This window comes from Ischnura elegans, chromosome 12 (genome assembly GCF_921293095.1).
Source record: "Ischnura elegans chromosome 12, ioIscEleg1.1, whole genome shotgun sequence".
NCBI lineage: Eukaryota > Metazoa > Arthropoda > Insecta > Odonata > Coenagrionidae > Ischnura > Ischnura elegans.
This window is the reverse complement of record NC_060257.1, coordinates 63,817,090-63,829,351: the sequence shown is the minus strand read 5'-3', so window position 1 is coordinate 63,829,351 and position 12,262 is coordinate 63,817,090. Positions and strand designations below refer to the sequence as shown.

General features: G+C 37.5%; 1 protein-coding gene across 2 annotated transcripts in view; it reads left to right on the top strand.

Annotated features, from left to right (window-relative positions):
- Positions 1-10,015, top strand: part of LOC124168815 (polycomb protein Scm) — a 44,979-nt gene extending 34,964 nt beyond the window's left edge. For both annotated transcript variants that reach the window (XM_046547137.1, XM_046547136.1), the window contains exon 14: positions 7,934-10,015. In XM_046547137.1, coding sequence (XP_046403093.1) covers positions 7,934-8,068 — 135 coding nt within the window. In that variant the 3' untranslated portion in view covers positions 8,069-10,015. The remainder of the gene's footprint in view (positions 1-7,933) is intronic.
- Positions 10,016-12,262: the final 2,247 nt, after the last annotated feature.

The window sequence follows — 12,262 nt, the reverse complement described above, 5'->3', positions numbered from 1 at the left end:
AACATCAATTAATAAGCTTCATTCCTGTGGAATCATGGTGACTCACTCTTTACCGCTCGTAAATTGGCCGTACAGTAAGTTCTCTTCTTACAAACATTTGAGAAATTCAAGCTGTGCCCGAAATTTCAAATTTGACATCTTTGGACTTGGCCAATGGGATGCAGTGTGGCACAAAGGAACTCGCACTTTGTGCACTGTCTGAATAATATACAGTAGAACTTCTTTAGTACGTTTTTGAAGGGACCACAAAAAATGAATGTGCTATCCAGGAAAACGTGTTAACCAGGAAAGTAAATAATAGAAATAGGGGTTATTGCACTCAGTGGAAAAGTCGTCATAACTACAAATACTGTCCGAAGTTCTTGAAGGATTGCCTTCCTGAACTCTTTTTCACATTTAAAATCAGGAAAATTAGTGTTAAACTTAAACAAAAACCATTTCAATGAAAATCACAATGTTTTAATAGATTTCCCAGAGACAGTTACATAAAAACGTCATCATTCTCCCGTGATTTGTCGTATATGTTTTAAGAGGACAAGTTTAGCTAGGTCATTTCTTCTTTCTCGGGTTCTACTCATAGAAAATGATGATAACCCTGAGTATATAAATAGGCTGTTTTGAAAAATCATAAAAATAGTGCTACGTTTTCTTTACCATTAATCCTGACAAGAGCCGTACACATTCGTGCTTGGGATGAACCCGTATAGATGGATGTATCGATTGATATATCGATATTGATATGATGATTAATAAGGCGTTTAAAGATTATTATTACCAGATTTTTATTAGCTACAGTTGAAATTCTCTTAAAAAAATTGTTCAACGTGGTCTGCTTTCTATTTCTTGTAGCAAGATCGAGTATTTTTGCTCTAAGTTTCGTGTGGCGATCGAAAGCATCGTCTGTCCCGCATTACTTGTCAAGTAATAACGACGTACTCTTTGCATTGAGAAATGTATTTGGTTGCATCACAGTCGTAGAAAGAGAGATGTGGGATGAATGTAAGAAGGTCAATGGTTGATAATACAGTAGAATCCTGATTTAAGGTTTTTCAGGGGGGACAAAATTTAAAACACTAAATGCGGAAAAACACTAAATGAGGACCTGCCATTTTTTCAGGTTTTAGGGTATGTAATGATTGGAATGGCTTTTTATGAATAAAAGAAATTATTTTAATTAACTAAAAGCTGCTGAATGCAGCAAATAATTCTTAAATGAAATGTTCTCTGCCCTATGAAGGTTGGATAATACTTTTCAGGAATCAGCTAAAAAAATGGGTAGTAAAAATAAGTAATGAGAGGATGACAATTGTTTTAATGAAATATTTTAAGAAAATTCTAATAAAAATCAACTTAAAAGCATTCCCACACGGATTATTATTATTATGGACATTAGTGATTCCATTTTTATACATATTTCAGTGGTCTCGATGAAATTTAGAATTTTTTCTGTAAAAGTGACATGTAGGTGACTATAGCATTTCTAATATAATAAGAAAAGATGTAAGTAGGTACTCGAAAAATCATGAGAAATGAGTGAAATAAAGGGACAGCAGAAGATTGCTAATCCCGAATTCTCAACTACCGAATATCTAGTAAAAGGGAGGTTTTCTGGAATTTTGCCAACTAAACGTTTTCTGTTGCCTCGGCGAAACAAGGGATTTATGACCCTTTAAAAAGCCTCCTATGCGCACATTTTGGATTTCGAGGTCATCCAAATAAGTAGAATCTTATTTCTAGTATGCGTACAAGTCGATGGTGATTCAACTCGATGATAACACCAGATTCGTTGTCATATATCCGCGGCCTCATGCAGGTCGAATGGAGCCGGGAGAAGTTGCTTACGCGGCGCGCTGATCACCTCGACTCCGACTCGCGGAGTTGTTTCTCGGCAGCTTTTAATAAAATTTGGTTGGACTTTGAGTAACGATTAGCTACACTCTGTTAAGTTAAAAGGTTTAATCTTCAACAGAACTGGATGTCATTCGAAAAATTGTCAGTGCCTCTGGAGTTTGGCAATTTCGTCAGGGTTATGATGTCGAAGTCAACCACCTAGGGATACCTGCCGGATTTTCGTATTTTTCCGCGCTCATCTATTCTACCGTGAGTATGCGGTGATTTTTTTCCAGCATGAGCGATTTATTTAGAGTCATGGACTGTGATAGTTCGTCAAAACTCCGATTGCCATCCTCTTTTGACATTAATTAGCACCAGTTAAATATTTTTGAATCGACAGCGATATCAACCAGCCGCATGCCGATAAATTGGCTCCGGGATATTTAAATTACGATGTAAAATAATGTTGTTCCGTAGGGAAAGAATGCTCTCACTCACGGTCATGACAGAGGAAACACTTCCTGTGTTCTTTCGCTGTTCCTCCGTGGAAACTGACCTTGGAATGGATTATAGAAAGAATCTTCTAGTAAACTGCGCAATTGATATTGGGCCTCCTCTTTTGAAAAGAGAAAGTACCCGACTGAAAAAATATTGGGCTAATAATCGACTGCCCGTAGGTAGTAGAGTTGAAAGGGGCATAAGCCATCAATTGAAAACATTACGAGAAAACCATTATTGTAGCGGCCCTCGGAGGATAACTCGTGTCATCTGTCGTCACGTATCATCGAAGTCAAGTTCAAGAAGTGAAGGATAAGGTAGTTCGAGGTTATTAAGGGATGACTTTGCTCCATTAGATCGGATCTGATACAAAAAGTGCCTGGTGTTTGGATCAGAAGGGGAGCGAAACGTTACGATCCGACAAATCACCCAGCTTGCGAGTTGAAGGTCGCAGCGCTGCGCTCGCGGAAGAAAGCAGTTGAAGAAGCGTTCCCCGGTAGATTCTATCGACTCTTGGTAAACTTTCATGTGACTGTTCTTGTTGATGAGCATAAATTCGAAGATTTGGACGAACCGTCATGAAAAAACGTTAAATCGGGCAAAAAAATCTTGAGCGGGACAAATTTTTACGACCATAAATGCGGAAAAACGCAAAATGCGGAAACACTAAATACGGGTAATTTTTACATTGTCCTAATAGGGAATGAATCGGGACCCAAAAAAATAAACGCTAAATGCGGAAAAACGTTAAATGCGAAGACGTTAAATCCGGATCCGACTGTAATTAAGTAACTAATGAATTTGGGGGTTTATACACTCGGAAATGACTTGTAGGTTGCTTCATGGCAAATAGTTGAGCGTACTACTCAGGAAAGTGTCACTGTTTAAAGGGTACTAACCAAATAATTTTACCTGTATTTCACTGGGATGGTAGCAGGACCGGGAGAAATCGTCGTGCTTAGGAGGAATGTACTAACCAAGTTCCACTGTATTAATTAATCCGTTATGAATTCAGGATCTATTCAGCGTTGCACCTGTTCTTCCTTCCCAAATACAGCAAATTTTTTCGGCTCCAGCCACGTCGCACGCACAGCTAGATCAGTTGGTCACAATCATGAGTTTCAATTGTAATGCAGTGTCGCATTCTGCAGGATAACAATACTTTTCAATGCCTCACAAAGATTCATGGACTTAAGAACAAGATCTTGGAATGCATATTGTTCCTATGTTGAGTACTTACACTATTCCAGAAGATATCAAACTTCGATTGTGTCATATAGCTTATAAGGATTTTGTCTTTCACTCATGGATGTTGTTAACGCTCGATGGTCATGACAATGGGAAGTCAACAAGAAACTGTCAAATGAATTTGGAGGGCAGTACCTAGGCAGTGGAAAATTATTTTCCCTGGGATCACTTTTCAAGCGGATGACATCAAAAACGAACGAGATTATTTTAAGATATTATTTAGTGAGAAGTTTACTTCTTTAGTTGCAAAAATTCTAGAGAGAGCCATTATTTCTTAATTTTGTTTAAATGATAAGAAGCTATTGTAATTTTAGAGCTATCTTTCATCATTTTTATTTACATTGAGTTATCCCTGGTATATGCGATTGTTCTAAAGTTTAATTACAGTTAAAATTATGTACAGTTGAGGAACTCAAATTCAGAAAGCTTGGGACCAAAGGGTTTCTGGATTTCTGGTCTTCAGCACGCAGAAAAAGTTGTACACTTCTTTTTTGAGAATTTTATCGCAGTAAAACCATAGCTCAGAAATTACGCATGAAAGGGATTTTAACATTGATTAGCATAAACCTTCCTAGCAGTATTTCAAATTAATATGTTCAATAAAAATTTGCCGAATAAGTAGTCAAATCATGACCATAGGTTCCGCAGCATAAACATTACGTGCTTAATACTGGATGAGAACGAGCAATAAATACATCTTTTTCTTCATGCTCAATCGCTTTCATTGATATCATTCGCTAGCAGAAGTTGTGATATCTATCAATACCTTCCTTAGTTGGACTGTAAATCTGTGCAAATGCTTCTATATTTTGTTAATTTATTAATGCGTTCAGGCTCTTGTGTTCGATATTTGAGATCCCTACGTGTCCCTGCCTAGGTATGTTCATAGCGTGTGCTAACTTCCTACTGGTCCCAGAACAGGGCTCGGAGAGTGGTGCCATGAGGTGGCAAGTCAAAACACTACGCAGAGGAATTTTCAAACCCTTCTGATTTCTGGTTTTCCGGTTTTCTGGATTCAGGATTTGAGGTCCTCAACTGTAGTTTTTTTAAAATGATATGTTATGGTTGAGGAATTGTTGGGATTCAGATGCATTCTTCTATTGATAATGTCTAACGAATGTGCTTTTTTTTAATGTAATTGTAATTTAATAAGGTACAGTGGAACCTCGTTAAAGCGAGTACGGGCTATAGCGACACCCCGGCTATTACGAGAGATAGCCGATGCACCGTCAATTGACCCTATAATAAGCGTGTTAAAAAATTCGTTTTTACGAGACACTTTCGGTGTTGGCTCTCGCCATAGCGAGGGTTTCACCGCCGGAAGACTTTCATCAAGACTACTTAACCTCTGTAATTGCTAGCGATCTGTTAGAAATGAAGTTAATGGAGTGCTCAGTCTCAAATTTATGTGGTAAACTGTCGTTCGATAAATATTAGAGATGTGCGAATAGTATCCGCGAATACTCGAATACCTCGAATACTAGATAGTATTCGATATTCGAGATTTCGAATAGTTATGCGAAAAGTACCGCCTCGAATACCTCGAATACTTTGAATTTCGCGTCATACACTGTCGCACGCACGTCGTTGGTAGTGACTCGGAAAAATGTAGAGAACTGTAGTCATTTAGTGCTCGCAGCGCCGTTTTACGCAAGTTGACGAATTGCATCAAATTCGTGGATTTTAGCGGTGAAAAGTGTTCGACGAGGGGAACCGAAAATAGTCGGGTGAAAAAATCCGAAAATCCCCGATTCCCCCCACCAGGAGAAACTCAGTGCCGTGGGATAGCAACCTTAGGGCATTTCCCACGATCCTCTATCCCCCTCCATTCAGCACTCGCCTCAACCACTCTGACGCTTTCCTCTTCTCCGAAATCAAACAAAAGGTCCCAGCTCGCGCAGGGATCGCATTACGAAGGCCCCTGCTTCGAAAAAAATATCGAGTTACGAGAACAATAAAAACGTGTTTCACGCCCTCCCCCCTTTTCACACCCACTGACCTTTTTCTGGCTACCTGCTTCGAAGTTCCCCATTTCTGGTGGTCAACTGCTGTGTGAGTACCATGGGATACTTACATTAGCGCATTTCCCAAGGTCCGGTATCCCTCTCCATTCAGCACTAGCCCCCCCTCTGAGGATTTCCTCTTCTTCAAAATAAAAAAAAGGTCACAGCTCGCGCAGGGATCATATTACGAACACCTTAGCTTCGAAAAAATACGCGAGAACAATAGAAACGTGTTTCGGGCCCTCCCTTTCCTCCCCCACTGACCTTTTTTTTCCTACCAGCTTCGAAGTTCCCCATTTCTGTGGAGGTCAACCGCTGCATGAGTCATCTATTAGCACAAAGGGTGTCTCAGAATGACTTTCGTCAATTGATGTTACACCTTTATTGAATTGAAATATTAGTAATGTGCGCGTAATTTCAAAAAGAATAAGACCAAACACGACGTATTTCTGAGTTTATTTAAGCATTTTACGCAAAGAAATAAATGTCAAAACACGACGGAGACTTAGCATTCTGGCGAAACTCGATATGAGCAGCAGAGCTTCTCGGAAGTTGATGCGGTATTTTTTTCCGAAAACATATATCAAGTTACAATTTATGAGTGGTGCTATAAATCTTTATTGTTACAGTCACAGACAAAAGGATATTTTCTCAGAATATTTGGTTTCTCCCTGATAGCAATTCCAATTCATCTTCTTATCTCGTGAGAACTCCCAAAGATGGACTGAAAATAATTGAAGAAAATCCGGTGGAAAAGAGCTTGTATTTTGCAAAATGCCTCAGATTGTCAGCTAGCACTTGGCAGCAGGAGTGGGGGTAAAGCGATGTTAGTTGAATTAATTATATGCCCAATTGTTTCCATAAAATTAAATTATTCATTAATCAGCTAAATTCCTGTTCGAATCATTTTAAGGGAATCAAAATTACTCCCCAAAATCTTGTGTTGCCTGCTGCATAGGCAACCGAGTCAAACATTCCAGCATTCATCATTTAGTATTTGAGGTATTCGAAATTCGAGGTATTCGAAATTCGAGGTATTCGAATATTCGAGCTATGATTTAATATTCGAATTCGATATTCGAATTCGAGAAATCTGCTATTCGACCCATCTCTAATAAATATAATGATTGACGAAACAATGCTTTGCGTGATTTTTATTCAGTGCGGCGCTTATAAATTGTTTGAATAGTTAGTCGTTATTTGAGTAAGGAAATTTAGTGATGCGAAAAAACATCGCCTTTTGTCTGGATTTATGCTTACGTTTATCGGATAGATGTTTATCTGTCGCCGCACCACTCCTGTTCCTGTATATCTGTTCGCAACAGGTATATTGGCTATTATTTGCTCCACCTCCGGTAAAGCGACAATTCGCTATAGGGAGTGTTTATTAGTGCACCGTGGGGTGTCGTTATATCGAGGTTTCACTGTATATCACAAACATGACTTTGAAGGTATTCTGCAGCTTGACTATAAGTATGGGAGATTGAAGAGAAGAAAATTTGGCAAGGTATTTTTTTTTGCGATGATTCCATGAAGAAAATTTTTCACGAACCTCTGGTTCTTTGGTCCCATGAACTCCATAATAACAAGAGTGTAATAAAATAACTTTTAGGTCAACAAACTTCTCTGGATTCCCTCAAATAAAAAGGATCCAAGTTTGAAAGCGAGAGAAAAAAGAAAACAATTAGGAGCCGTGAGTGAATTAGTCTAAAAATCAGTGGCTGGGAACACGTTTGATTTGTATTATTGTGTGCAATATGCACATGAACATTTTTTATTATAACTTAAAAGTAGTGATACTTTAATCATTATTATTAACATATATGTGATTTGTACTTAGGGGTCATACACGGTTACCCAAGTTCATCATCGCTGTGCATGAAATTTGGGTTCATATATTTTTATTGCATAATAGACAAATTCATCTTTTTATTTTTCTTTCAACATCATTTCATCGGACATATCTTGCAAGCGTCACTATTTTTAGCTTTGTTGGTTGAGTTTGGACAGATCTTTTTCAATCAATAATGTGATGAGATAAGTGGTAAACTGACTCCTTATCCTGAAACAATGCAGATTCAAAATGTGATGGAATTTGCTTTACAATTGATCCTCTGAAACAGGTTAATTTTGTAAAGGGAGAATCTTCTATGTTTAAAATGATTTTTGTTTTCTAGTGGCTGTTAAAATTGAATGTAATTATTGAAAGGAAATGGGGAAAATGTCAGGGGAGATGAGGATTTTTCTAGGGGGAAAGTCCGGGAATTTTGTGACAACCCTGTATTTTGGCATGCACTGTAATTGATAAATTATTGTGAAATATGCATCAAGCATCTCCCCTCATTCTTCAGGAAATCGATGGCAAGGCTCTTCTGTTGCTCAACTCTGACATGATGATGAAGTACATGGGCCTAAAATTGGGACCTGCCCTGAAGATCTGCAACTTGATCAACAGGATTAAGGGCAAGAAGCATCTCCCCTTGTGACTACTGTGTAATCCAGTCTTTGAAACATGAGGTGTATAAATAACTGAATCACTTTGAAGTGTGTAATGAAGATTAGGGAAAGATGATCTACCATTCCTGTTCTTTTATTGTTTTAAGTGTATGGTCAGTGTAGGATTAAAGTTGTCTCCGTCTTTTGTTATATCCTCCTCCTTTGTAACAGCATTTAATGCTCTCTGAAATTTATGCACATCTGAGATTGTATTTGATGAACACAGTAGTGTGTTTTTTTTCACTTGTTTGCAATGAAATGAATTATTCAGTTTCAGTGGAGCAGGATGTTTTGTTTTTCTTTTCGAAACTCTATTTTTTTGCACTGATATTGTTAATTCTGAGCTATTTGTCCTTAGCACAAACCTAATTCACCTCATTCATATTATTTAGAATATGGATTGTTGATTCCAGTGTGTAATGATTATATTATCTTCCCTTACTTTCTTATTTCTTATTCTGCCAAGCTGTACTTCGATTTACTCGTCCGAATCCATGCTCACCTTATCCCGTAATAATCTATTGGGACACTTACAGAGATGTTGATTTTGTACATCGTGATTTCTATGGCTGTTGATTTTTCTCTTATTCAATGGTGTGCACAGATCCATAAAGTCCCCTCTTCCCAGAAATGTGATAAAATCATAGATTGATGATTGCTGCAGTTTTGACGTTGGTATCATGCAATGGACGGCCAGTACCCTCGCAGTGAGTTACTTGTTAACCTGAGCTCATGATCTTCCTTACCTTTACCTCACCAAGTTTCATCATTCATGAAATAAGTTTTTAGATTTTGTTGTCCAAGTGACAGGCAATGCATTAATTTGATTCCTATATTATTTTAGCATCCGCTCAAGGATGTAATGTTAAAGTTATTATTCATGGCATTCATTGTGTAATTTTGAATTGAAGAAAATCTTTTTATGTTACACAGTGAAACTTCCTTTGCTGAATAAAATGATAATTCAACTCCACGTATGGTGGAAGTAATCCAAGTTACCTAATGGTTTTTTCTGTCCTGCTTCCCTTCCTCACCATGTCACAATTAGAACGTATTGTTAAACATTCATGTTGTCTTTATCGTGAAACACCAATCTATGAAATCACCCTTATTGTTGATAGCTTAATGCTTTCAATCTGCATTTTGCTAGCTTTCAAACATTTGAGGCAAATTGTAGTATAATGTGTAAACATTTTTGAAAAAATTGTATTTTTGATGAAAGTAACCATTGTTAGATTCTGACTGATGTGTGAAATGCCATGTGTACAAATATCAAGTTAATGAAGGATATTTTACCCATAGCTTGATTATTCTTATCATTCACTTTATAAGCGCTAAAGAAGTTTCACTGAGTGTAACTAATCACAGTTGTACAAATATCATATTTTTATTACCTTTTGACTGTAGCAAAGCTAAATCTCACAACTATTGTAGTGTATTGTATTTATTTAAGTGAACGAACAATTTAAATGGAAACAACTACAAACTGCAATAGTAATAAATGTTATGTTTTTGGGTTTTCAAGATTATTTTGCTGAGGAATGGCATCTTAAAAAAATAGGTTATTCCATCAAAAAATGATAGGAATTGGATCATTCCTGTTTGAGGATAAATTATTTTTCTATCCTAATTGTTTTAATTTTTTCCTTTGGGAAACTGTCATTTGCTTATTGTCTCGTATTCGTAAGAATATGGCATATGTAACTATTCATTGGAGTAGATTTTTAAAAGATTTCAGTTATTGGCAAATGTTTGGAAGATTACATGTATTTATTCATGAAATGGTCCTGTCTTTGTGAATTATGTTTTGTCAGTTCATCAATGAATATTATTTTCCTGCTGGGAAAGATTTGTCTCAGTTGTATTTTGGGCATATTAGTGAAGTATGCCTTTTGTATAATAAGGTAAGAATTATATCAATAAAACTACAACATTTATTGTGGCTTTTTTTTCCATAGTTCACATCTTTTTCTGCCTATGGAGCACATGGCACTTTTGCAGGTAGCCCAGTGCTCACCTTTTCACCCCGCTTGAAAGATTCTCCTGATTCATTTTCTGGGTATTACTCTAAAGACTGTCATTTGACCCTGATGGTAATTCTCTATCCTGCATGTTCCATGCATCGTGAAAGAAAAATGGTGGAAAATGCTTTTGTAAAAGTTTTCAGCAACAGCAAATTTATGAAAATAATACGGGACAAAAATGAAAATTTATTCTAACGCAAACAACTAAGATCAACCGGGGAAATTAATTACGAATCGTTAACATGATCATGTAGTTTCGGAGGGAATATTTTGTTACAACAGAATTTCTTTAAATTGTCGTCATCTCTAAGCACAGGAGACGGAATACATTTTCTGTCTAATATGAAAGATATAACTTACCGGTAGAAATGGTTCCTTAGTTATATCACCTGTTAAACATTGTGACTATGCAATACGCGATTGACTTGAAATGAATTTTTCAAATTGTGATCTAGGAAATGTTCTTTCAGAAATCCCCTCCTCACCACCTTCCCCTCTTCCCCTTTCTTGCACTCCCCTCTTCCCCCTCCCCTCAACCCAGAAGCGCTTTGCTGAGTCGTACTGTGCGAGCGGCTCTCTGGAATGTGCTGTGAGCGGTGAGGCAGCTCCACAAAACGAGTCGTTTATGCCACAGGGATACCGACTCACAAAAAATATTGGGGGGCAAAACCGGGGATCATGCCCCATGAAGTTTTATAAATATGTTGTGAGTTTTTAAGCATTTTAGAAGAGTCATATGATCAAAATTAGAACCCTGACAACTCGAATCTCAATACCTGGACACTCCGGGGAAAATCGACGAGCCTGACACATTTTTTCCTCACATCCATAGCAAATTTTTGAGGGGGCTCGGGCCCCCTCAGGCCCCATGGAGTGGGAACCGCTGTTATGCCATCACTAGTAGGCACTGAAGGCATCTTCCTGACAATTTTTCCTTAAGGCTCCCATGACAGATGGGGAAGATTTTTAGCATTCACAATTTTAATATATCATTTGAACTCATTCCAATTACTGATGATGAATTTAACTTTCACTATTATGCAATTGAAAAGAGTAGCTGATTTAGTGAATGTACTGTTTTCCAATGCATGTGAACAAAAAAAATCGTTATAAGTAACTCACATTCTGCCTACGGTCCACCGATGCTAATTTCTGGCTACATGACTGGGACAAAAGGATGTAACAATGTGGAAACTCGTTATGAAGCCAATAAATTTAAAGTAAGTAAATACAAAGTAAGCCGAATCTGCAAAGGATCTTTCATTCACAAAGGAACAATTTCACCAGATCATAACATCCACAGACCACATTATTGGAATTATTTGACCAAATTGAGAGCAGTACCTCATATCTTTAAGGTACAATGTGCAGAAAGCTCTTTGAATTAGATATTCCAATAAGAAATGAGTCTACACAAGGAGAATTAGCTGTTAGTTGATATGTATTCATTTTATTTTCACCCCACTGTCATGGTTATTAATCACAAAGAAATAGTATCGGTAAGTCTGATGGCCTGTTAAAATTTTTGATGAAATGTGGTATCAAACCTTCCATCATAGATGATAATCATTATAAATGTAATACACTTAATTTAACATATGCTGACCATAGTTCAAGCCTCCTATTATGATGTATTCATAGAGACAAAATTAATCAAGTTTGGGCAAAGCAAGAACGTGAGGAAAACTTGAACACTGCATGTAACTACTGTAATAGTCAGTGCCCTAAAGCATGACCATAGCCATGAGGGTCGCTGTGGCCACAAGGCTCTGACCCCTCCACTAAAAAATTAACAAGTCGAAAAATGAAAATTTTCAATGTTAAAAAATTCAACAAATATTAGGTGTAATATGGGTTCTCATGAGGTCAAATTAAAAATTATTTTCCGGGGTGGAGATATTCCCTCTGGAAGCGGAGGATCCCCCTCGAAGGTAGGTGTTTCCCCCCCTCTTCCCAGACAAATTCCCTGGCTCTATGCCCATGGACAGATTAACGTGTGTCTATTAAGGTCAACAAGAAGATCAGGGATAGCAAAGGTCAATCCTAAGAAAAGAACCTATTTTCCCGTGCATAAGAATAGGCGTGACTTTATATGGCCACGTGAAAGTGGCTTGCAACGTTGGCGCTTGTTTATGTTACCGTATGTCGCACAAGGGTGGT